This window comes from Lytechinus pictus, unplaced genomic scaffold, assembly GCF_037042905.1.
Source record: "Lytechinus pictus isolate F3 Inbred unplaced genomic scaffold, Lp3.0 scaffold_19, whole genome shotgun sequence".
NCBI classification, from domain to species: Eukaryota; Metazoa; Echinodermata; class Echinoidea; order Temnopleuroida; family Toxopneustidae; genus Lytechinus; species Lytechinus pictus.
The window spans coordinates 19,437,912-19,465,857 of NW_026974140.1; the positions used below are offsets into that span (position 1 = coordinate 19,437,912).

The window sequence follows — 27,946 nt, forward strand, 5'->3', positions numbered from 1 at the left end:
TGAATCGTTTGTCATATGATTAGAATGAGCAAAAAGAGATGTTTTGGGGTATATTTTCAGTGTCCAAAAGGGGAGAGTTGTTCATCTGTGACATCATAGATCTTGGTCGCATTGCCAATGGGAGGATCTCCATAGCATTAGTGATCTCGACATTCAAATGCTCATAACTCTTTTATTGCTAGTCCTATTTTACTCAAACTTTTGTTGATCTTATTCTTTGATTTTTCTGCTTTCACAAAAGCTAACTTGCTCCAAGAGTTTCATTCTCCTTTAACTGAAAATCACTTTTGTTGTTTCATGAAATGCTCCTCCACAGAGTAAAGATGAAAACAAGAGAACATGAAAAAAGGGATAACAAAAGATAAGTGAATATGAGGGATGTAAACTGAAGGGCAGAAGAAAGAAGGGGGGAGAAGAGAATGACACAGAAGTGAGTAGAGATTACAAAAATTGGAAACAGGAGGCATAAGTAGCAAGATATGAAGAGAATGGACGTTGTAAACCAGACTAAACTCTCAGACAAGTCATTCAATCTTTGATAATATGGGGCAACATTCACTATTCTGAGAGTTCGAATACTCCAAGGTTGATAGAAAATGAAATACAGGTTTAGAAAACTAAAATAACTAATAATCTATACAATTGTTGCTTTCTTTACGGACAACTAAAATCATCAGAATAATTGTTTTCTGATTATTCAAATTTCATGACATTGAACCTTGTTCCACTTTCCTCATAAACTTTTAAATTGACAAACTGTTGGACTAATCAACCTTTGGAGTATTCAAACCTTTGAAATAATGTGTTGTCACCATAGTGCCCAATTCACAGTTTGCAAACACACCCATTCTATCATGACCAAGCCATATTGCAATTAGGCAAGGTTCTTTTGCTCTAAACCAATGATGCATTGATACATTTTGCATTTAAAAAATAATTTAATCACAGAAAACTAAAAAAAAGTCAAATACAAAAAAAAAATCATTAAATGACATTGTTTTTATTTTCAAACCATACTATAGACTTTGTATGCAAATAACAAACAGCTAACATTTGAATGCCTTTATCAGTATTTACACAGGACAGCTCGTAAATCAATAATCCCACCCCCCCCCAAAAAAAAAAGTAAATGAAAATGAAAAAATTGTATTTCTCCCATGCCCTAAAATGTAAACAAGCCTAAAGAGAATAACAACTTGAGCAGAAAGAAATTTAAAAGAATGTGCCAACAGGCCTCCTTTACACAACTGTACACATACGGTAACACAAAAAGTTTCTTACAGGAAGATTTTAGTCAAAGTTAGACCAGTAGTGAATTAAGATAATGTTCTTTATCTCAACTTGTATCATAGTTATACTATACAAACCACCATTTACTTCATTTTTTATTAACAGGATACATGTATATTTGGTGATACATATTGATATTGATTGGATAAATGAAAAAAAAAGTCACACTTGTCGTTTTAAAAACAGATGTAAAATGTTATGAAACTGCTTTTAGTTGACATTATTTTTCATGCTGCAAACAAACAAAACCCAATACATATTACATCCCTGTTCCATTCCTGTCCTTTCCCCTGTGAAAAAATAAAGCTCTGAAACCATTTATCTGAAACAAATATTACATGCTATCGTACAGAAGACATACAGATCTCAAATAATAATGAATAAGAAATGTTTTATAAGTTAAAAGGCTGAAAATAGCAAATTGCAATATAGTGAGTGAGAATTGAGAAATAATCATAATTCTTTATCAAGTCTCTAATTAATAACTGAATACAAAATGAAAGTTCTATCTGAAAACCTTTAAAAACTAGGGCTGTCTCGTCCATTTTCATGTCTAAAAACCATCCCCCCATTAACTAAGATCAAAATGATGACTTTAAAATAATGCATTCAGAATGAGTTTACTTGATTTGGAAATCCCCTATTTGCATAGAAATACTGCCAAATCAAATGATATCAGAAAGAAAATGTACTAAACAAGACCACATCTGATTTGCAGACCCATCTTATTTCTCACTCACATATAACGTCAATATTCTACATGACTGGTCATAATAATAACAGATTCACTTGATTGAGACATTCATTTCTCTAAAAGACAATATTTCTTTATCCTAATTTCATGAAATTAAAAAAAAATTAGCGCATACTTTCCATGAACTCTCAATCTAGAAGTATTCAAAAGTTACAATAATCATGTAGAATCTTGACCTTTATTTTCACTTTGTTTATCCTTGCCAAATTACAAGCTTATACATACAGGCATTAAAAACAATCACACAGTTTAAATACATAACAAGTTTACATGAATATCAGTAAATATCAAAGCAGGGTGATATACCACAAAACTGGCGAATTAGGGGAAAAAGCCTTTGGTTTCTTTTTCTTACATCAAATGATAAAAAAAAACAATGTCTACAAATAAAGTGTGTCTCACCCAATATGTTATACTTAATACTGCTAAGAGTTGCTTCATTACAACACAATGGTGAATGTCATTCCAAATAAAAACCAGCAAAAACAAGATTTCTTATCAAAATCATGGTCAATATTTCTCTCTGAAGAAAAATTGCCTATTAACTGAGTTGCCAATGATATGATTTACTTCCAAATTTCAGTTTCAGCTCAAGTGACAGAAAAGGCAAACAATCTCATCTTCTTAGAATTTTTTTGAATATTTTCCATTTCCAACTAAATCTGTTTTGTTTAAAACAAAATTTTAATGAGATTATGAGAGAGGAAAAAAAAACCTTGGAATATAAAAATTCAAACAGATTAGCTGGGTTTAATTTGTTGTGCTATGTTTTTTCCTCGCCGTTTACAAAATTTGGCATATATACAATACAATCAGCCTTCATTGTTAAAAATACCATGGATACATGACTATTCATGGCAAGATTAATTTAAAGAAAGCATTTACAATTTAAGCATACTAAGCCTCCAAACTATCTGGTGTACAGTGGCTAAAACTATGCACGCCCTTCAGTACAACATCATTCCTGATCAATTTAAAAGAGAAATCGGACTCCTTGACAAGGAAGAAAACAGGTCTAAAGCGACAATTTAGGAAAACATATGCACAAATGAAATGATGGTGGATTAACAATGCTAGTCACCTGTTGATGAGTAACGCTCAATTACAGTGAGTGGTTTCACTAGTTTGAGAATAAATGGTTTACTCTTCATCACTATCATCTGAACTAGAATCATCAGAGCTGGAATCAGATGAGCTGGAGCTAGAAGATTCTCTGGGTTGACGCTTCACTGTCTTTGCCTTCGCCTTGTACTCGGCCATCGCCTATCAAACATTAAATAAGTATTCTATGTATTAATGTCAGGTATATATTCAAATTCAATGATTAATGCACAGGACACAAGCTTTTAAGGGCACCATTAAAAACATCATCCTTGTCTTTTCTCAATTCACATACTGATATCTGTATATTTCATCCACTAAGAATCTTTCCAACAATTTTTTTTACATAAATAAAATCTATATATTCAAACATGTATAAACTTGTAAAATTAACTCATTCATTTACTGGTTCAAAGAGGTCAACCTGCAGCAAAAGCTGGAAGGTTAATTTACAGCAATGAAAATGTATAACATACTTACAAAGCACGTATTCAATTACATATGAAAATATTGTGATAGCTGGAAGTAACTTCTATGTGTATTAATTATGGACATCAAGTGTCGTGCACACGTGTTAATACATTACATGAATATAATTCAATTCACCTATCCATCTGATTAAAGAGGAAGTTCACCCTGATAATAAGTTGGTTTTAAAGCCAAAATATAAGCAAAAATTAAAGATAAAGGATTTTGGCCATTGTTTAGAGTTGGGCAAGTTACTGACATGTGTTTGCGACATGAAAATTGCATCCTTTTTAATTTGAACCACTGTCACTTTCGACATACTTCACCCATTGTAAATAAAACTATACATTTTCTGATAGTAAATTAATTGATGATTCCAAAAATGCACACAAAAAATGACATAGGGTGTATGCACTAGAATTTATGGAACCGAATATACAAAAAAAAAAAAAAATCTCTGGAAAAAATACAAAAGTTTGAGCCAAGAAAAAAGTAGTTTTGGTGTACCCAACAACTTTACAAGTGCCATTTTTATTTCCTCTTATTAAGTGCTTTTTATAGGGTCTAAGGTTATAATTATTTTGCGCAAGCCTCTTCAGACATTATTTTCACAAAAAAGTATTTATAGATATTGTATCATTTACCAACATGCATTTTAAAAAACTGAAAATTATACAAGAAATAGAAATTCAAACCTAACTATCAACACATAAATTCCTAATTAATATAAATTCAAAACATAATATGCTATACCTTGATATATCTCTCTTTGTCCTTGGCAGCACCATTCTCATATTTGACCTTATCGTTAGCTCCCATACTCCTCCACCTAACAGCAAGTTCCTTAGCAATATCACCTACAGACCAGTTAGGATGAACACTCTTAATAGATGCTCTGTGCTCTCCGCTGAAGATGAAGAACGCTGACCTGTAAGTGGTAAATGTTGAAAACCATTCCTTCAATTATTGGCTGAAGCCTGTATAAATCTGTATTGAGCTCTCATAGGAGCTTGTTCCAATCTGTATTGAGCTCTCATGGGGGCTTGTTTCAATCTGTATTGAGTTCTCATGGGAGCTTGTCTCAATCTGTATTGGGCTCTCATAGGAGCTTGTCTCAATCTGTATTGGGCTCTCATAGGAAATTGTCTCAATCTGTATTGAGCTCTCATGGGAGATTGTCTCAATCTGTATTGAGCTCTCATAGGAGATTGTCTCAATCTGTATTGAGTTCTCATAGGAGCTTGTCTCAATCTGTATTGAGTTCTCATGGGAGCTTGTCTCAATCTGTATTGGGCTCTCATAGGAGCTTGTCTCAATCTGTATTGGGCTCTCATAGGAAATTGTCTCAATCTGTATTGGGCTCTCATAGGAGCTTGTCTCAATCCATATTGGGCTCTCATAGGAGCTCGTCTCAATCCATATTGGGCTCTCATAGGAGCTCGTCTCAATCCATATTGGGCTCTCATAGGAGCTCGTCTCAATCTGTATTGAGCTCTCATGGGAGCTTGTCTCAATCTGTATTGAGCTCTCATGGGAGCTTGTCTCAATCTCTATTGAGCTCTTATGGGAGCTTGTCTCAATCTGCATTGAGCTCTCATGGGAGCTTGTCTCAATCCATATTGAGCTGTCATAGGACCTTGTCTCAATCTGTATTGAGCTCTCATAGGAGCTCGTCTCAATCTGTATTGAGCTCTCATGGGAGCTTGTCTCAATCCATATTGAGCTCTCATGGGAGCTTGTCTCAATCTGTATTGAGCTCTCATGGGAGCTTGTCTTAATCTGTATTGAGCTCTCATGGGAGCTTGTCTTAATCTGTATTGAGCTCTCATGGGAGCTTGTCTTAATCTGTATTGTGCTCTCATAGGAGCTTGTCTCAATCTGTATTAGCTCTCAATGAGGAATCTGTAATAGCTGACAGTAAAAAGCACTGAAAATATGACCTTTTAAAAATAAAAATAATTTTTTTTTGGCAATTTATGTTGATTTTTTGTGATGTAGTGTAACAAGGTATGAAATATTAAAGATTCCAGTTTCTTTCTCTCATTTTTTTTCTTCCAAAAATGTTCTTCTGTAGTATCAAAACATAGCTTTTTGAGAATCTTCAAACTTTCAGTATTCCCTATTGATGAAAGCCGTTATCTCCCCTACTTTATGATACAATACTATTTTACACTTACAGATTTCTCTTTGGCGCGTCTGGGTCCTTCCTTTTGCGTGATCTCTTGTTACCCTTCTCACCTTTAGCAGGTTTATAGGACTGCATCTCACGATCATATCGAATCTTATCACGCATTGACTTCTCATGGAAAACACCCTTTCCATTCTCACCCATGCTCTGTTGAACAAGAAATATAGTTTATTAGTTGCAAGCTGATAGAATACATGCAACGGTTATGCATGATATGAAGAGAGAAAAAAAAACTAACTGAAAGTTTGGCATTAAAGGGGAATCCAGCCTTGGTCATAAAATGATGTATAGAAAGGAGAAAAATAAATAAAACAGACTGGTGAAAGTTTGAAGGAAATTTGACAAGCAATAAGAAAGTTACGGCTGCTTTAAAATTGAGATCCTTACCTGTAGACTAAATAGATTTCAAATTGGCAACAAGGTAAGCAAATTGACAAGGGGCAAAGACAACTTTCCCATTGGCCATGTTTTTAAAGGGATACTCCAGGCTGAAGATATAAGTGGGTCGAATTTGAACTTTTAAGTTTAAAATCTAAATGATACCTAATTAAGCTAATTAGTGTAATTAATTGATGTAAATCATGAAATTATCACGATTGAAATTGTGGCTGTCTGATGTAAAGAAAATGAGGAGAGATAAAGTAGAGTCGTAGGTTACACCTTAAATAAATTCAGAAGCTGCAAAAATTTCAAAAGGAAAAGCACAAACTAATTAAAGACTTCAGAGAGAAATCAATCTATTGTTAATTATGACCACATGGTTCCAATTTTGACTGTTTAGACTGACAGTGATGACTGTAATGTGTCTGAATCTTCAGATAATTCTGGTAACATAACAGATAGCCAGTACACCTTTTATGCAATTTTGATTGCTGAAAACATGTTTGGAGCAATAAAGCCCTCATGATGCTATTTTTTACTCTTTTTTCTTAATGTTACATCACACTGCATCTATGAATCAGTAGATGACACATATTTGGCTGGCACAAAAGTGTTCAGATAATATTTTTCCCAATTATCAAAAAAACTACTTGAGAATGACACTGGTACAAAGATAACACTAAACAGAGGCAATTGTACCCATAGAATGTGTTTTGTATTGGCATTGACATTCAACCCAGTACCAAGAGACCATGTCCTGCAAGAGGATATCTTTAAAATACATGTATAACACTATAAAATAACATAATCGAAGTATTTTTGCGAGGTGTAAGATAAATGGATTTATTTATAACATGTAGTTGTTTTTGTCCACACTAAGTTTAAGCTAAATCAGTTATGAGAAGTTTTCATTGTGCACTCATATTTTTCCTATAATTTACGTTAAACCTGACTCTCAGTTGTCAACCTTTAGTCCACCGATCTTTGAGCCATAAGATGACAAACCCCATGATTTTAATCAAATGAAATCATTTTTTATTCATAATAACCACAGTAAATATAATGTAATATACTGGTTAGTGTTTGCAAGTCTAATTAGGCAACTAAAGACAAGACTACATAACATTTTGGGGGTAAATCAAGCATTGTTACATATTTGCCCCAAAAATTGTGATGTGAAATTTTGTCTTAAAAGATGATCGCGTAAAATTATTTTGGTAAAAGTTATCCCTAACAAGTTACATGTGTATATTATTGGAAAGGCCTCACACTAAAGAGTTGAAATATGCATGTCATTTTCCAATAGGGTGTAAATTTTTTTCTGATTCTAAGATTTATTGGGAAGTATATATTTTTTACAGTTTTACACATATTTTGACCTTTAACTTTTTATGACGTTACCCATGCCTTTTCTGATTGCATTTTTAAATTCCTCAGACAATTTCCTTTCAGAATATATACACTTTATGGGTATACAGGGTAGGATGTCAAACATAAGAAAAAAATGCAATTGTATGAAACAGTGCGATTTTGGAGGAAAATCAGAGTTGTAACGAAAAGGGGGCCAACTCAAAACGCATGGCCCTAAATAAATAAAGTAAAATTCACAAAGCAGAATACTGAAAATTTTATCAAAATCGGATAACAAATAAGTTATTGAATTTTAAAGATTTGCATTATTCTGGTGAAATAGCTGATAATGTCACATCTCCACTTTCCTTTTACTTATGTTATTACATGAAATCGTAAATGTTTCATTTTTTCATCTGTAAATGATGTGTCTCCATTATGATAAAATAAATTGCAGCAAGAAATACCTCATGCACTTATTCAATTGTCAATCCAATTGTTTTAGTTCTTGGTTGAAAATTTTTGAATAAACCTAATTTCATATAATAAAATACAAAAGAACAAATGGGGATATGACATCAGCCCACCTAATGAATATTCATGAAGACATGCATAGAATTGTTTCACCGGAATAATGCAAATCTTTAAAATTCAATAACTTCATTATTTGTTATCCACTTTTGATCAAATTTTCTACATTTTCTGTGAATTTTAGGGTGCGTTTATCCGCCACTTTTTTACCCTAGAATCATGATCTGAATCATGATTCAAATCATGATTCTGCAGAATCACGATTGCGTTTAGTCGAAATTGAATATAATCATGATTAGAATCACAAACATGAAACACGAAAAAAGGGGCGTTTGGAAAGACGTTTCTGCAGAATCACGTACGCAAATGTTCGAATAAACGATATCGTGATTTGAATCATGATTCTATATGACCTCACTGTTGTGTCGGGCTACTTTCGGTTTGACTCTTGCCTAGCTCAATGCGCTGTATGTACATGAATATGTACTACGCATGCATTTCTTGTCATGTTCAAGCACTGTGTTGGTCATCGCATCGTCCACTACTTTTCATTTATTGGTCATGTCTTCAACTTCAAGTTCTATAGTAAATGAATTAACTGGACAGACAATGATCTCAGTTGTTGAGTATACAGTATCAATACTAAATTGGATTTACGCTGAAATTCACTTCCGAACACCATTTTGGATAAACTAACAAGATGAATAGAAGCATATGGACCATATATGATAGAAGTAAACAAAATGAGGTATAGACTGAATTCTGGAAGCAAAAGATTTTTCGAGAGCCGAAACACGTGCGAAAAACTTCCTCTGTCAAACTGCGCACTATTGATGCGCACTGGATTGGCCCGAATCTGAGGAGAAACGGCATTGGAATGAAGGTCGTCTAAACGCTGATTCTGTGATATTGTGATTCATGTTTGTGTTTTGAATCATGATTCAAATCATGATTCAAATCATGATTCTGGCTTGAGGTCGCATAAACGCAGCCTTACTCTATTGAAATATAAATATCTTCAGCCCGGAGCATCCCTTTAATTATCAGGGATTTGTGGTTTTCTCGTAAGTATCCATTCCCCTTGGGCAGTAACTAAACATAACCCAGGAAGTATATTGTTTTATATCCTCATGAAAGAAAAATATAACTTGAAGTAAAACTTATGAAAAAAAAAAGGACATTTTAGCCATTTCATGTATTGGAGTACATGGAAGAGTAGTCCTTGCTTTACATCACTATGACATCACCTATGCGGCCAATTTTAAGTGTCCATGGGTAATTGGGTATAATGATTACCAATATTTACAGCTTTTAAAAATTCATAACTTTCTTACCGTTTGTACGATATTGTTCAAACTTTCACCTATCAACTTGTCTGACTTTTCTTTTCCCTCTAAAACAAGTTTTATTTTGGTTGCATAAAAAACTGAGATCTGATTAGATATACTTTCCGCTCCTCCTTAGAGTAGGACCTACTTAAAAAACACTTAATATCAACAGATACTAAAAACCAGGGCAGCACCAGGGTATTCTGAAGGGAGGGTTGGGGAGGGGAATTGAAGACCCTTTTTCAATAGAATAGCTCGGTAGTATGGAGTTTATACACACTATTTTTTTACACCCTTTTCTTTCTCCCCTCTTTTCATTACTTCAAAAATTATTGGGAGGTCACCCTTTCCTCTTGCATTGCTCTGAACTAAAAAATATGGCTCCTTTTCTCTGGACCAATCAAATTGCAAGATTACAGTATATTACAGGTACAACAGTGACTTCTAACTAGTCATAGATAAGAAATTTTTAGAAACAAGGCCCAAGCTCTGAATTACCTTCCATCTTGCCGAGCAGTCCTTTGAGAATTCTGCAAACTTGACAGGACTGTTGGGATGATTCTTGCCATGTTCTGCTCTTGAATCTTGAACGAAGTAAGCATAGGCAGACATGCGTCCACGAGGTTTCTTACTGTCTCGATCCTTCTTACCCATGATTGTCTCTATGCTCTTAACTTACGGAAATCTGGTCATAAGGAAATGTTGAGAAAAATAATAGTGATGAAATAAAATACAGTACACTTTGCATAATTTAACCTTCCGCAAGTCAAATAATCAAGTAACAAAGCATTTCAGACCAGAATAAATTTATGCAATACATGTACAATGTATCTCGTAAGAACAGATTTCTATGGTCCCAAGAAATTTGACTAGGGCAGAGTCACAAGTATTTATAGTAAAGATATATATACAATGACAATGAAATAAATTTGTCAAAAATAGTAACACTGGCGGATCCAGGGGGAGGGAGAGGCACATCTGGCCCTTGACCCCCCCTTTGAGAGGCATTATAAATGTAAATATGTCGTTCAAACAAAAGTGTGTCCCCCCCTTTTGAAAGCAAGGACCTTTTTTTTTTTGGGGGGGGGGGGGCTTGTCAAATTTTTCTCGGGAAAATGTGCCCCCCCCCCTTAAAAAATCCTGGATCCGACCCTGAATAGTTAATGAAATAGATAAGAAATTAATTGTTAAAAACTTGAGGATTGCTCCTGGGAGTCTGGCCTGCATTACCTGTTTCACTATATTAAATTTTAGCAGCAGTGTCGACTTTGTGAGATCAAAATAGTTTAAAATCTATTGGGGCCATAACGAATGGCTCCATTGCTCCTCACACTTTCCTTGGAAATTGAAGTTGGTAGTACCCCTATTAATTCCCTATTCATGCAATAACAAAGAAATGTGCCAACAGTGTCATAGAAAATGGACTTGCCTTCAAATTATAAAAATTTATGGTCTGGAATTTTATCAGTTTTTCATGAAAAAGCATTAATACAGGGAGGCCTACATATGTATAGATGTATTTTGAAAGATATGGATTTTTATTATTAAAAATAATGGATTCCATCACTTACACTAAACTTGATACCCATAATCTAAGCTTCATAGAAATAGAACAGGGCTTAATAGGGCGATTTTTTATCAACTATACTTTGTGGTTTGGCTCAAGAAATTTTGATGCAGTACCCTTAAAATCCGCTAACACGTATGGTCGCATTTCATAAGTTGGGTATGCAAAAAGGGTGGCGGACACGGCGCCATTGATAAATTGTTGCTGCAACACAGCATCTTGACCAAATTTATTGAGTAAGATCTCATTTTGAAGCAAGAACTATAGGCTAAATATATTACGGTACTATGAATTAGATCAATACAATAATAGGAACAAAAACTATAGCACATTAAGTTTGAAGTAACAGGGGTAGTGGAGCTGGTGGATGCGGTAAATGATAGAATGTTAATAAAACTTAATTAACAACTTAATATAATATGTAATATGACTGTCAGCCTCATATTTCTAGGCAGTTGAAAAGCAGGGAACTGAATGTTATACAAATTCGACTATTTCGAAAACATAGGAATGATGTACATATATATGTACATGTGTATGTCAGCTCTGGGGCCCGTCTTACAAAGAGCTACGATTGATCCAATCAATCGTAACTCTATGGAAATCAGAGTCATAATTTTGTTCTACAGGAAATTTGCCCAATGTCCTTTGTAAAACAGAAAGCACAGGGAATTTTCAAGAAAACAATGAATGCAAGAATATACACCATAGCTAGAAAATATTTTGAACAAACATGCATATTAGATGTTGACGTTGCTGGCCGTCCAACTTTGTGATTGATCGCATCAATCGCAGCTTTGTAAGACAGGGCCCTGATCTGCAACCTAATCAATTAGTAAACTGGAGAAATTTGGTTATCTAATTTGTAAACTTAATTTTTGTATAAAAGTTGTGTATCATTGCAACAAACATTTTCTACCCATGATGTAGTCATTTTGCCAAGCATATAAACAATGGCATTTTGGGGGGAAAAATGTGAATTACGTATTTTTAATTAATTAGTATAATTGATATTTATACAATAACAGATAATTATTAAAATTTTTGTTTCAGATCAAATTATTGATGTTAAAAGATTAAATGGCAAAATACTAGGGTGATCAAATGTTAACTTTTGATACCAATATGAGAAAAACACAATTCAAAATTTATACTTACATTAATGTCTTATATAATAATTAGCTGTTAATTAGTCATTTTAAGGAAAAATAAAGATATTTGAGACTTTAAAACTTTTTCATTATTTACAGAATGTAATACCTAGCTATTATAAAAAAATATTTCTGACTATTTTTAGTTTGCGAAATTGGACCTTTTTTATGACATGCGACCATATTGAAAAATATTCTACACATTAAACCCTATCTATCATTTAGATTAGAAGTAAAAAATATAAATGAACAAAAATAATAACTTAAAATCCCAAACATTAAATGGAAAACATTTCAATCAAATCAATTAAAGTTAAAAAAAAAAAAAAAAAAATCAAGTACAATAATTATGTCTAGGTCCTAATAATCATGATAATAAGTTACATTAATATGAATTATAAACAAGTTCAAACTAAGTTAAACTTAAAGTTTCATTTAAATAAACAAGACCCAAAACTCTTATTCTCAAATTCAAAAGTCTCTTTAATTTTTTAAACATATTATTATTAACATTTCAATTAGTTAAACAGTCACATTGGTTTAATTAAGCAATCTGAGAGTGAAAAGACTAAGAACAAAAAAAAAGATTTACTGATAACCAGGCCATGTGGTAGGTCCCTGGGCATGCAAGGCACAGAGCTGATCAATCGACCAAGCAGCATAAATGCAATCACTTGGTCCCACGTATTGTTTCCCTATCCATCCACCGCAACCGCCGCTTCACATCACGCTCAACTACCCGCCTCAACTTTCCGAATTTCCGACGTCAAAGCTCGACCTAGAATCCCTCCTTTGTGCCGACAGAGCACGCACTGTATATGCTGAACAGCGGGCGAACCCCATTTATGCAAATGAGATGTATGACACCACCATAAAAAAGTCCCTAAAATCCGCACAAAAAATCAAGAATACGAGTCTGGAAATATCTAAATGATTGCAATAGGATGTTATCATTCGTCAATAAGCATGTAATGTTGACAGAAATTTTGCCATAGATTGTGAGTTGAAGCCACGGTGTGATTTACAATGTAGCTTCGTGACAGGCAATATGTGGCAAGGCACAACAACACACATACGGTACATGCATACAATGAATTACCTACACGGCTTCTCGTCTATGCGCAATATGCGTGTGCTGTTCAACCAAGATCAACCCGAGGCAAGAGCGGTGAAATAATGGTGGAAATGTCGCGTCCACCATATCTGCCCAAGTTCAGATGATATACCACGGAATTCCATCCGTTAGCTTTTAGATGGGCTCGAGGAATTTTGATAAATGTGGTATTGAAATGATCCGTACAGTGCAGCGGACACTTTAGTACACGTTTCAATGGGTTTGTATTTAAAACTGCGAGGTATATTGGTAGCATATACAGGGCATTTGTAGGGAAACGAATGGGATGTATGGAACAAGATGGCAGCAGCAGCGGGGTCAAACAAAGCCTCAAAAAACAACATCGAAAACGTCACTCACGATTTCATGAATGAAAGTGCCCCTAAATTTCGCTAAATAATTGAAATGAAAGATGAGATTTCAAAATCAAACAATGGAAGTTAAAGTTTGACATTCAATTTTCAAATGTACATGCATTTCTACACGAAATACCCACTTACATTCGACTATACAGGGAGTTTTTAGTGCAGAAATCAACGAAGCTATGAGGCATACGTACTACGTAGTCACGAACGCATACATCACTTTGACAAGCGACGTGATCAAATGGGGTCCACAAAAACACCTCAAACAAATTTTACATATAATGTCTTTCAAAAACATGTATTGATTTTAGTCCGCACATATGCTGCTAAGTAGCACCAAAAGTTCCACTGAAAATCGACAATTAAAAATGTGAAAAAATTACGGATTTAGCATCTCGATACATTGGAAAATACGACGTTCAGGCCAGGCTCGAACTTCATAACCTCAAAGTATACACGCTAACCAATGGGAAAAGACAGATTCATGACAAACATTGAGAAAACCATTGAAATTTACTCCAAAAAATCTTAAACCTATTGAAAACAATAAAAGATACTGAAATCAAAAAATTGACGCAACTTAAGATTTTTTCAATAATACTCTATGAAATAAGAAAATAAAACAACTTACCTTACGGAATCACGCCAAGCCCAAGGAATGCAGCTACGTAGAGTTTGTATGTAGTTCGGCTATATGAAGACGCGCAACAATATACCCACGCCAAATGGCAAGGATAGTGGCGAAGATAGATGTATGCTGATTGGTCATTGAGTAGAATGAGCCAATGTTTGACCAATCATAATGCATTATAAAGCAGCAGGGGATAGCAGGTAATTTATGCTGTCTGCTACGGTACGTATCATGTGATTGCATAGCGGGAATAATACATGTTCACAGTGAATGCTGTGCCAGGTTACCGAATGGGCATTTGTGGGGTCAGAAAGTGAAAAATCTTCAAAATTGTGAAATTCAAGAGAAAGCACAGAGGAATAAGACAAAAAATATACATATATGAATCGCATATATGGTCGAGAAGTACGTAGGGTTTGATGGGAATATTACAGGTCTGGAGGGAGGGGGGGGGGGGCAATTTGTCCCCCCCCCCAAAAAAAAATGAGGTGGGGGAATAGGCCATGTCCCGCCAAACATTTTTTTTTTATTTGGCAATAAGTCATGATTGACTATTTTTGCCACACATGCACTGTATGAAAAGTAGGGTAACAATTTTCTTTAGTATATATTATTTTTTTTCTTTTCCCTTTTTTCTATGAAAGAAAAACAACAACAACATTTAATTGGTCATTGAGTAGAATGAGCCAATGTTTGACCAATCATAATGCATTATTACAACATTTAAATACCAAAAAAAAAATTGGGAATAAGATATCAGCAAACAATAGGGGGATTACTTCCCGAAAACGATAAGGTTGTTGATCGAAGATCTACATAAAAGTATTTTCGAAGACTTTCATTTTGAAGTCTTCTATTTTGTTCTTTTTCAGGACAGAATTAATTAATATGCGAATTTCGGCTCGCGCTTCGCTGTCGCATTAATGTTCGTGAAATTCGTGAAATAAGTATCCTTTTGATGAATCCTAGAATTAGTCCTAATATATTCCTTTTATATGTCACTGTATGTAAAAAAAAATAATAATGCGTGCATCGCGCCACCACATTAATTTAACTGTAAGTAAGACTAAGAATTAATTCCATGACTGCAAAAAGTTCGCAAAATACTCACATAATTCTTACAATGTCATAATGCCATTTTCGGCCGTTGCCATGGCAACGGATTAATTTCTCCAAAATTACATACATTCCCATGTAAATGGGAAATAAACATGATATAGATGACCAAAATGATAATTTTCAGGCTCCCAACTGAATACATATGAAATCTACAGATATTCAAGATCACCAAGATAGCTCCAATTGGTCCGTTGTCATGGCAACGGCTTGTTTTTCCCCAGAAAGGTATCAGCTTTGATAAACAAAAACATTTTAAAATCTCATTTTTATATTTCCCCTAAAGTTAGGGTGCTAAGCATATATATGCTTGCTGTTAATATATAAATAACATCTTCTGCCATTGCCATGGCAACCAATTAAGATACAATTTAACAAAAAATAACACAGTTGAAATGATAATGGACAGGTGGAATGTAAAGTAAAGATATACTTAATCTACATAAGGTTTGACCAGTCATTAAGTTTTGAACAAAAATTACAGTAAGTGTTCCGCATGAGTTCATTAGCATGATAAAAACTTATGTTGCCTTGGTAATGCTTGAATTTAATGATATCAATGTTTGCAAATGTGTGTTCTGTTGCCATGGCAACGGATCATTTTATTCCCCAGAAAATACCATCTTTGATAAATTTTTGAAATTTGGAGAGAAATGGACCATAAAACTAACATTCAGACATTCCATTAAGGTGGTTTTAGCAGGGATTTCAGTTTTGGCCCATTCACAGAATTTCGGGAGTGAATCATTTCTTTAATAGTAACCAATAAAATTTTATATGACAAAATGCAGATTCTAAACTGTTTTTCGATCAGATTTTGTACTTTTCTTGGGGAAAAAAAGGAGTCGTTGCCATGGCAACGGGCCATATGCAGCACTGATATTTATCATTAAACCCAAGCATTACCAAGGCAACCTCAAATTCCATCATTCTAATGAACCAATGCGAATCACTGTAATCTTTGTTAAAAATTAAATGACTGGGTCAAACCTTGAGTTAATTGTTATAAATTGCATTTTCCACCTGTCCATTATCATGTCAACCATGTAATTTTTTTTTCTAATTAGATGTTATTTGGTTGCCATGACAATGGCTTTAGATGTTATTTGCATGTTAACAGCAAACATATCCATTCTTACGACTACAGAAGGTCCAGAATTCTGCCGCACGACTTGTAAAGCGTTCAAAGTTGTCGGATCATATCACCCCAGTTCTCAAGGAATTACATTGGCTGCCTGTTAGGCAAAGACTTGCATATAAAGTTCTTTCCTTGGTCTTTAAACTGAAAACCAACCAGACACCAGTGTACCTATCAGATCTTCTGGAGTTGAAGAGATCGTGTAGACCCGGTCTTCGTTCAGGGAATGTTCACCAGCTCCAACAAGTTAGAGTGAAAAGGTCCTGGGGTGACAGATCTTTTTCCGTTGCTGGTCCCCGTTTGTGGAATTCAATCCCATCGGACATTAAGTCGTGCCAGTCAAGAGAGCTATTCCACAGCAAATTGAAGACTTACCTCATGAGGGAAGCATTTCCTTAACTGTTGTGTGATAAGGCCATTTTTTTTTTGACTACCAACTTAACTGATTGTGTATTTTTTCTTCTCAGTTTGTTCATTTTTATGTATTTATTGATTTCTGTTTTATATAAGTAGTTAATTGTGCGCCTTGAGTGTCATCGACAGATATGTGCGCTATACAAATCTTTAATTATTATTATTATTATTTATTACCCTAAAACTAGGGGAAATGAAAGAAAAATCAGATTATACAGTCCTTTTTTAAATCAAAACTGGTACTTTTCTTGGGTAAATGATCCGTTGCTATGGCAACAGGCCATTTGGAACATTGATATATATCTTTGAATTCAAGTATTACCAAGGCAACATCAATGTTTATCATTCTAATCAGTTCATGCAGAACACTCACTGTATTATTTTCCCTTAATTAATTGAGTAGGTCAAGCCTTACGCATGTACATTAAGTTAATTTTCATTGTATTTTTCACCTGTCAATAACCTTGTCATCCATGTTTTTTTTTAATTAGATATTATCTGGTTGCCATGGCAATGGCTTAAGATGTTATATTTATAAATTTAGTCACAAACATATTTCGATAAGTACCTTAAAATTAGGAAAATTGGAATGATGATCATACATGTATTTTACATTTTTATCAATATTCTTACCTTTCTAGAGGGAAATAAGCTGTTGCCATGGCAACGGGCCCTTTGAAAAATTGTTTCTTTTTAAATTTAATTCAAGCGTTACCAAGGCAACATAATTTTTCATATCTATAAAGAACTCCTGCAGAACACTTTCTGTATTTTTTGTTCAAATGAGGGGATCAAAAGTTAAGCATACAGATTAAGTCAATTCTAATTGTATTTTCCACCTGTCCATTGTCTTGTCAACCATGTTATTTTTGTAAATTAGATGTTATTTAGTTGCCATGGCAATGGCTTGAGATGTTATTTACACATTTAGCAACCAAAATATCTTTGTTTAACATTGTAGAATTAGGGGAAATTAAAGATAAATCATATTCTACAACGGTTTTTTAATCCTAATTTTTATTTTTCTGGGGAAAAACAAGCCGTTGCCATGGCAACGGACCAATTGGAACTATCTTGGTGATCTTGAATATTTCTTAATTTAATATGTATGCAATTGGGAGCCTTAAAATTATCATTTTGGTCATCTAAATCATGTTTATTTACCATTTACATGGGAATGTATGTTATTTTGGAGAAATTAATCCGTTGCCATGGCAACGGCCGAAAATGGCATTTAAAAAATTTACCTCCCATCTTTAAAATAAATCTTACGGCATATACTAATACTTGTGAAAGTTTCATGCTTTAGTCATAATTTGCACAATTGTTCGGCTTATCCGCTCTACTATAAACCGTTCCTTTCGGGTCAATGTATATAAGCACTTTAATTGTAAGCCAATAGTTTCTGCTCGCGCTTCGCGCTTGCATTATTTGATGGTGACTGAGATCTTTATCCTCAATCCTCAAAGTTACCTTTAATCTCTTTATATCTCCCTATACGATTTCCCTTTCTTCATGCACTTCCTCTTTCTTTTCTTTTCATTTTTGGGAGATGGGGGTCGACCATCCCAACCAGCCCTGGCTATACGCACATGGCGAGGGGCAAGATGACCTAGAGGTGGCGTCATAGATCAATTGGTCAGTTTCGCGATAAACATCATGCTTACTTTTCTTTCTGCTTTCTAAACCCTCTTTCCCCCTTCTTTTTCTTCTCTTCACTATACAGGCCTGTTCCTGATGATTATAATTATGCGGGGGCCGATTGCACGAAAGGGTCTTTCCAAGGACCGCCTTTCGTGTCGCCCATCTTTTATGATGCGCTGTATGCGGGATATTTCTGAAATGTATATGATAAACAAATAAAATTTGTTAGCTAGCATTTAAACCAATTTGTATACAATTTCATGATATATCACATCATTTCATAAGCAATTAGATTTTGTTTACTTTAACGGATGAATAAAATATTTTTGAGGTAATTTATTTAAATGCGTTTCACATGGCGCATCATAATAAATGGGCGACACGAAAGACGGTTCTTGCAAAGACCCATTCGTGCAATCGGCCCCAGGCCTTTCATGCTTTTCATCACTCACCACCACCACGGTTTATTTCCAATTTGTCTAATCCCAATTCGTCCATTTGCCAACTCGTCTATCGGGCATGCTGGCTCAGTGGTATAGAGCATTCGCCTCATGAACGGGAGGTCGTGCTGGGTTCGATCCCCGCCGCCGAGTCATATACCAAAGACTATATGCAAATGTGCACTATTTCTTTTGTTTTTTATTGTTTGAATTATGTATACAATATTTCCGTTTTTACAGATTTTTCTATGTTATTATTATCATTATTATATTATTATTATTATTATCATCATTATTATTTATTTACTTATTTGACCAAATCATGATACAGCCATGAATGAAATCATATAAACACAAACAATACAGAATGGAACAGTGCTACATGCTGGTCAGGGGTGATAAAAGCATAATAAATAGCTGTTTCTTGGGAAGCATATCACCCCTCACATGTAGCACTGCGTACAAATATCAAATAAAAATAATCTTGCTCAATGTTTAGCGAAATTTCTGTAAAAGAATAATGAATTGCATAAGCTGATTGATGTTTGACATTATAACATGAGAATGATTGAAAGTAATAATTAGAAAGGTGGTCTACTGGTCATTAATAAATACAAACCGGTGAAAAAAAATGATATTGTACAACTATTCTGACCAATCTGGCAAAATGGAGATAAACACAGTGGATTAATATAAGCATATCTAACAGAATGGAATATACTAACGAAATAATTTTTAATCTAAGAAGCCAAAACAAAAATGAAATTCAAATCTATCTTACTTCTCATCCGTGGCAAAGAGGGATTGTTTTAGAATAAGGAGGAAAGGTAAGGAATTGAGAACAGCAGCATCCCTTATAGAGAGAGCATTTCATAATCTAATTTGACTGACCAACTTGACTGAACCAGGAAATGTTAAAACGGTGACAGTTCCATATGAAAAGGGAGGAATAATTTTTTTCACATGAAAATGAGGAGAAAATTATAATATTTCATATTTCATAATAAGGAAATACAAAAGAAATAGTGAGTGAGTGATGTCATCAGTTCCCTCATTTGTATACTAACCAGGATGTGCATATAAATGTTTTGTGAAATTAAGCGAAAATTAAAATGTCATAACATTCTTATTTTATATCAGTTTTTGATGAAATTCTTTAGTGCTATGCTTGTTGGATTTTTCTCTTTTTATTAACTTTTTGTTGGGATGGAATTAAGAAGATACCAGTCATTTTCATGATTACAAAAAGTATGTAGAATTTTCAAATTTTTGGTCGAAATCACCCCAAATTTTGGCTCGCGCTTCGCGCTCATTTAAAAAATAAAATATCATTAGTAAAGACTATTAATTGGACAAGTCCACCCCAATATCAAGTTGATTTGAATAAAAAGAGAAAAATCCAACAAGCATAACACTTAAAATTTCATCAAAATCGGATGTAAAATAAGAAAGTTATGATATTTTAAAGTTTCGCTTAATTTCACAAAACAGTTATGCACATCCTGGTCGGTATGCAAATGAGAAGACTGATGACATCACTCACTCACTATTTCTTTTGTATTTTATTATATGAAATATGAAATATTCTAATTTTCTCCTCCTTGTCCTGTGAAACAAAGTTTTATTCCTCCCTGAACATGTGACCATTGTTATAACATTTTATGGTTCAGCTAATTTGGTCCGTGATGTCAAATTTGTAAAAATTGAAATATTGTATGATTCAAACAATAAAAAAACAAAAGAAATAGTGAGTGATGGACATCATCGACTCGCTAATTTGCATGCATGCCACTCAGTTGTGCATATAACTGTTTTGTGAAAAATAAGCGAAACTTTAAAATGTCATAACTTTCTTATTTTACATCCGATTTCGAAATTTTTTTAAATATTATGCTTGTATGATTTTTCTCTATTTATTAAAATCAACATTTTTCTTGGGTGGACTTGACCTTTAAGTTTTCAGTTCGGAATATCTGAAATATTCAGCCTGCGTCAATCATTAGGTTTCACTATACCTCATGGTAACAAAATGCTTAGAATTTTTTTTTCAGGTCGGAATATAAAAAATATTCAGTTCGCGCTTAGCGCTCGCATTATTTTGTCGGTGAGCTATTCCTCATGAGTCACTGTAAACATTGCCAAAGAGGTCGATCCCCTTCTGCGCTCCGATTGCTTTGTTTAGACAGATACCTTTTCCGTTTTTACATTACATAAAATGCTTTGAATATTCACTATTCAGGTCTGAATACAGAAATATCCAAAAAAATCGCGGTTGATCTGGGATTGGAAGATGTGGATGACAATTTTGTGCCCCCCTCCATTTATTGGCCAAATCTTGATCCGCCCCTTGCATCCTTTTTGCATTTCCATCATCACCACCGGTACCATCGACGGCAGCATCCTTTTTCTAGAAATTATTCAACGAGTATTGTACTATTAAAACAAAATATAAATATCTCCATAAGTATGATATGTTACCAATGATAAAATTGGAACAACTTTTAAAATGAATAAATGTTCATTATTCAATTTTATTGTCAATACTAACGTACTGATGTCATATGTGTTAGCACGCACATGATTTATTTTTCATAATAAAATCATAGCGACTTGACAGAAATTGACAATAATAATGCTGCAAACGTGAACCTCCTAACGTTCGCGTAACGACGCCAGGTTGACCTGCCGCGGGAACTTCAGGCAGAGCTAGAGCAGCTCGAGCGCTCATATCGATGAGGAGTCGAGTAGTCGTGCCGCGCCCGCGCGCTGTTTGCAACCGACCCAGACCAGCGACAGGGAGACCCAGCTCAAGAGGTGTCACTTTTTTCGAAATCGAATTTATAGATCATTTCGGTAAGTCTGAAAGGAAAAGTCCAAGTAAGAATTCATTTTCAATGTTATATTTCATAGATTAATACGAACCGGTGTATTTTATTGTTATTTTATTTTACATTGTCATTTTCAAGTAGTCATTCGATTTAACTAGTTATGCCTTATGCCTATATGGTTAGAAATGTACGGTACCGGTACCGGTACTTATCGACTGGCAGTATCACACAAATATGCCGGTGCCCACACCGGCCGCGTGCAATTCTTGTGCACACACGTCAAATGATTAAATCACGATCCCGTGATATGGCAACTCGTATTGCACAGGAGCTAAATCGCTGGCTATTGCTCATTGTGCGAACGTCGCTTTTGGGTGGCTCCTACTCGGTCCTAATCTAATTGGCATGACATCTAATTGATACATTTATGGCATACTCGTGATATAGGCCCCGCTCGAGAAAAAAATTGTAATCGATCATACCTCAATATATTTCTAGGTTGCTAACTTCAGCTCACTATAATCTAGTCTAGAGGCGCACGGCCAATGAATATGGGAGACTCTCTCCAATAGGGGAGACAATCTCCCACATTGGAGACTTGCTTTGCAAAAGGACAAAAGAAACAACACCAACAAAAGCATGATTTTTCCAACCAAAATTTTGTCTCACTGAGGTCAGAAGCCCATTTTGTTTTGTGTGTGATTGACAACAAAAATCCTTATCAAAACAAAAGTAGACGGTGAATTTTTAAAGTAGACGGTGAAAAGGGGTAATTTTTCATGAGGAATCTGCTTATCACATTTTTATTTGCCGCCAAGTTAATCCTTTTGCAGCAAATGTAAACAAAGGAAATTGGACTCCGAAACTGGAGACTGTCTCTGAAATTGGATACCCAAATTCTTTACAAAAGTCTCTGATATCGGAGATAATCTCCCACATTGGAGACAGTCTCCAATATTGGCAGTGCGCCTCTACTGATAATATAGGTATACTCGTGATATAGGCCCCGCTGCTGTGTTGAATGGCTTAGAATGTCCGTTTGCGAGGCCTGTTTCACGAGTATAGTACTATAATCGTTATATAGGCCCCGCACTACGGCACTTCAGACACTCCAAGACAGTAGCGGGGCCTATATCACGAGTATATATTAAGATTGCATCCTAAGATAGTCGCGAAACTGGCCCCGTCCAATGCGCTTGTCCCAGCATTCGCACGTGTGTGGGGCTCGGATGATGGCTATAGTATACTCGCTATCGAGGCCCCTTACGCTGTTATATAATGGAAAATAAAATGATCATGGGCGGCGCTGTAGGGGGGAGGGGGGGGCCTTCAATTTATTTTCCAAATAAACAAGGAAAGAATATCATGGGCGGCGCTGTAGGGGGCGGGGAGGGGCTCCAATTTATTTTCCAAATAAACAAGGAAAGAATATCATGGGCGGCGCTTAGGGGGCGGGGGAGGGGCTCCAATTTATTTTCCAAATAAACAAGGAAAGAATATCATGGGCGGTGCTGTAGGGGGTGGGGAGGGGCTCCAATTTATTTTAAAAAAAAACAAGGAGAGAGAATGATAATTTACTTCTTCGGAAATTTATTTGTCGATTGATTTATGTATTAATACAGTTATTAACTTATTCATTTATTTATCAATCTATTTGTATTGATTAATTAATGTATTCATTAATCATTTAATTTATTGTTTTCAGTGTTTTTTTTTCTTTTGTGATATAGAGAGTCAGAGGTATCATTCGTTTTTAATCATTTTTATGTGCGGAAGTTCATTTATTTCAATCTATTTTAATTGATTAATTTATATTGATTAATAAATGTATTTATATTTATTCATTAATCATTCAATTTATTTGTTTTCGTTTTTTTTTTTCTTTGTGATGTAGAGAGTCAGAGGTATCATTTGTTTTTAAAGGAGAATGAAACTCTTGGAGCAAGTTAGCTTTTGTGAAAGCAGAAAAATAAAAAAATAAGATCAACAAAAGTTTGAGTAAAATAGGACTAGCAATAGAAGAGTTATGAGCATTTGAATGTCGAGATCACTAATGCTATGGAGATCCTCCCATTGGCAATGCGACCAAGATCTATGATGTCACAGATGAACAACTCTCCCCTTTTGGACACTGAAAATATACCTCAAAACATCTCTTTTTGCTCATTCTAATCATATGACAAACGATTCATCAATGATATAATGTTGTGAAACCTCTGAACTTGTCCTCTCATATAAAGAGAACACCTCACCTTGTGATAGACTCTATAAAAGTGAGAATATAAGTGAAATAAGTACTAAAGTAATGAGGGAGTTGTACGTGTGTGACATCACAGATCTTGGTCGCATTGCCAATAGGAAGATCTGCATGGCATTAGTGATCTCAATATTCAAATGCTCATAACTTTCTTATTATTCATTCAATCTTCCTCAAACTTTCAACAATATGTTTCTTTGATTTTTCTCTTTGATATGGATTTAGCTGGTTTCAAGGGTTTCATTCTCCTTTAATTATTTTTGTGTGTGAAATTTTGTTTATTTATCTATCAATCTATTATTTTAATTGATTAATTAATATGTATTTATATTGTTTGATAAACGTACTTATATTTATTCATTAATCATTAAATGTATTTGTTTTCAGTTTTTTTATTTTGTGATGTAGAGAGTCAGAGGTATCATTCGTTTTTAATTATTTTATGTGTGAAATTTCGTTTATTTATTTATCCATCTATTTTAATTGATTGATTAATGTATTTTATATTTATTTATTAATCATTTATTTATTCATTAATCATTTAATTTATTTGTTTTCAGTTTTTTTTCTTTTGTGATATAGAGAGTCAGATCGAGTTATTATTCGTTTTTAATTATTTTCATGTGTGGAAGTTCATTATTATTCCCCTTGTTTTTGGAAAATAAATTGGAGCCCCCCCCCCCCCCAGCATTTCATTTTAATTATTTTTTTTGCGGGGAGGGAGGTGTCATCAATAATCAAATTACATAGTTCTTGTATGATTTTCTCCCAATCTTTCACTTGAAGTAATGCTGCGAATGAATCCATTTATTCATTCATGTATCATATATCTATTTATAATCACCTGGATGTAAGTAGTCAATATTTTTTTTTCAAATCGGTTTTCTTCTCTTATTCAATATTGAATCACTCATCTGGCTTCCTGTGTGTTATCAATTTGGTTTTTTTTTTCATTCCTTTCATAAATGCCTTCCCCTGGCTCCCCACTTTTCATCCACTTAAGATAAAAAAACAAAACGAATAGGTATATTCATTCGGGGAAGATTTATTAATTTTCTTTGGGTCAATTTCATTATTGCTTGAGGGATATTTAAATTAATCTATATTTTACTGAGACTTACCCCCCCCCCCCAGTCCCCACAATTTGAGATTATATGTATATTATTCATTTTGCGTATAAAAGTAGGCCCTACAACCATGTACTTTCAAAGTACGTTTTTTTTTTTTTTACCTTAACACAATTTATTAATCTTTTGTTTTTTAAAAAGCTTACAATACCGTTTATTGATATGCCAGTATTTCTTCAGCTAACCTACTGAGTATTTTCTCATCCTGCATTCATTTTAAAACTGAAAGGGATGGTCCGGGTTGAAAGTATTTATCGCTTAATAAATAGAGTAGAATTCACTGAGCATAATGCCGAAAATTTCGTCAAAAAAAATATTGATCGATCGTCATTTCATTAATTCACCATCCAAATATTGCATTTTTTCTTCGCCTATATGGTATTCATTTATTTACTAATTCATACACCCTTGCCCTCCCCCCCCCCCCCCGATTTCCCGTTTTTATTAAAAGATTTAATAATTTCGGAAAAAGTGTCTCAATGTATTCTTATAATTTATTTTTATGCACGAATTATTCTACTATTTCCCTTTCTGTGATATAGTATTTCAGGAGTTTAATGTGTCCCCCAGATCCGAGATTTCGTAGCGGGGGGGGGGGGGCGCAAATTTGAGAAGACAGTTGGTGGTACAGAGGTCTGTCTGGTTGAATGCGTCAGGAAAAAAATATACACACAGGTACGGGTTCAGTATTTTTAAAGGGGCGTGCATGGATACAGGCTGGTCGGACACATTGCCATTCATGAAATCCATAGTTGGCCAGTCAAAGAGGAAGAGGTAAAAGTTTTTTTTTTTTTTTTTGGGGGGGGGGGGGGGGGGTCGTGCTATGGAAGTTAATGTACATTTTACTTTAATTTTTACCAACAAGATATGCTTACCATGATTATACGGCCGAACTAAACGAGATAACTGAACATTAAAAAAAAATTATAATCCATGTGTTAAAAGCTATCAATGGAGCACACTAAGCTCTCTTTAACCCAAACAGCTAACGTTTATTTAATATTTAATTACTAAACTGAAAATGGAAAAAGGACTTTACAGTGACGCATGAACAGGATATGAAAGAGGAGCGCGAGCTGAATTTTTTTCACACTTGAAAATAGGATGCGAATGCGATCGAAGTTCGAGATGAAGTTTGTTGATATATATCGACACGAAAAGGGTATGTTTTTAAGCACTGCTGACATGTAGGAGTGAGAGAGGCGGGGGCATCTTGTTCAACACTTTACTTCATCTGTAAATATCATTATTTTACATTGATTTACATGTAGTTTAATTACCACTAACATAGCACCCTGTTGCTAGGCGACATCCAACAATTCTTTAGGCGCTGTTTGTCATGCAGTTGCATCGTACATATTACTTAGTTGACAGTGAGGTCACGAATCGTGGCATGTTCTGATATTGTTTTTTTTTATATATATAAACACAAATTTAGAATGAGAAACCAGATAAAGCACAAAAGTATTTCTAATTTCATTGTTTTTTTTATATACAAATGCCAAATCACAACACGTTTTTCTCGTTGTGATTTCGTTTTTGTGTTTTAAAAAACCAAACTACGGGGCTGATTTCCGATTTCGCTTCTTCATGATTGGAACAGAAAAACAAATTATCCATTAGTACCTTGATTGTGCAGGTTACTGGGCAAGTGAAAATGACATTCACAATTGATCTTAGCAAGGAATTCATTACATTTATGAGTAGAATACAATTTAACATAATAAACACTAATTAAAGTGTGAGAATGGAAATATTTGATTAGAGAATATCGAACTTCTTAACCAAAATGCGTGACAATTAAAAAAATATATTTTCAGCAAACCTTTAAGAATATTTTTTCCAGTTTCTGCTTTAATTATCATCAACTTTGCGTCAGGGTAAACTGCCCCCTTTAAGGGTAGGCCATTCGTGTCAATTAATAGACAACATTTTTTCCCAAAACAGTGCAAACATGAACGAATAAATGAATATATGAATAAACCAGGAAATGAATAAGTGAAACAATACGAAGGAGACAGTCAGTCCGCAAGCCCTGAAAAAGTAGCTTCTTTTATCCAAGTGATATTCATGACAAGAGGGTTTTTGCATAGTTAATGAGCTTGGTGCGAACCAAAACACCTCTTTTTATTCGGCCACTGCTGCTCTAAATATCGACAAAATTTCATGTTTTTGGTATTTTTGTAAAGAAGAAGAATCATTCTTTTAGGTCATGTGTTTGGATTCTTAAAAGAATGTTGTAATATAGGAAAAACTTTTGATCTAAAACATGAAACAAAATATTTTTTTTCATGCAACAAAAGTTGTTATTTTTACACTTAATTTCTGTTTAGGCACAAATGATTTTTAAATCATGATAAAGCTGAAGATCTAAGCTTTAATATGATATAATTTTTATAAGAAGATGTATTTTAGATGGGTCAGCAGCCAGCTTTTCATAGGCCAAGTACATTTTGCAGCTCAAAAACAAGAATACTGCGCTCTGATTGGTCATAGACCACACACCCACGCAAATTCCAATGATCCCCACACTGGGCCTCTGCAAGGTCACACTCACCATGTGGTAATCTCTTCAAATTACCCGCGCCTGTTTGTTTTGAAAACAGTATTCAGCCAATCAGAACTCTGGATTTTATGTTACTCAGAAATTTCAGAAATCTCGTCTTGCATCTTGATGGAAATAACTGGCTGCTGACCCATCTAAAAGATGCCACATATCAAGAGTGACATTGTAAGAAAGTACAGAGTTTGAGCTTTCTGATG

The 27,946-nt window shown here is 34.4% G+C and overlaps 2 protein-coding genes across 6 annotated transcripts; both read right to left on the reverse strand.

Moving 5' to 3' along the window:
- Positions 1–981: 981 nt before the first annotated feature.
- Positions 982–14,471, reverse strand: LOC129260736 (high mobility group protein 1 homolog). Of its 5 annotated transcripts, none has more exons than XM_054898689.2 (5): positions 14,220–14,471; positions 9,890–10,076; positions 5,791–5,948; positions 4,367–4,541; positions 982–3,307 (listed from the first exon to the last, which is right to left on the reverse strand). In XM_054898689.2, exons 2-5 carry the CDS (start codon positions 10,043–10,045, stop codon positions 3,185–3,187), a joined length of 612 nt encoding a protein of 203 aa, XP_054754664.1. In that variant the 5' UTR covers positions 10,046–10,076; positions 14,220–14,471; the 3' UTR covers positions 982–3,184. The 5 variants fall into 5 exon arrangements, with proteins under 5 accessions (XP_054754664.1, XP_063970352.1, XP_063970354.1 ...); XM_064114282.1 differs by lacking the exon at positions 14,220–14,471 and adding an exon at positions 13,724–14,194; XM_064114284.1 differs by lacking the exon at positions 14,220–14,471 and adding an exon at positions 13,209–13,769.
- Positions 4,550–5,497, reverse strand: LOC135157748 (mucin-3B-like; the record flags this gene model as incomplete). Its single annotated transcript, XM_064114553.1, has 1 exon — positions 4,550–5,497. A coding segment is annotated over one exon (921 nt), but the record flags the coding sequence as incomplete, so codon positions are not given.
- Positions 14,472–27,946: the final 13,475 nt, after the last annotated feature.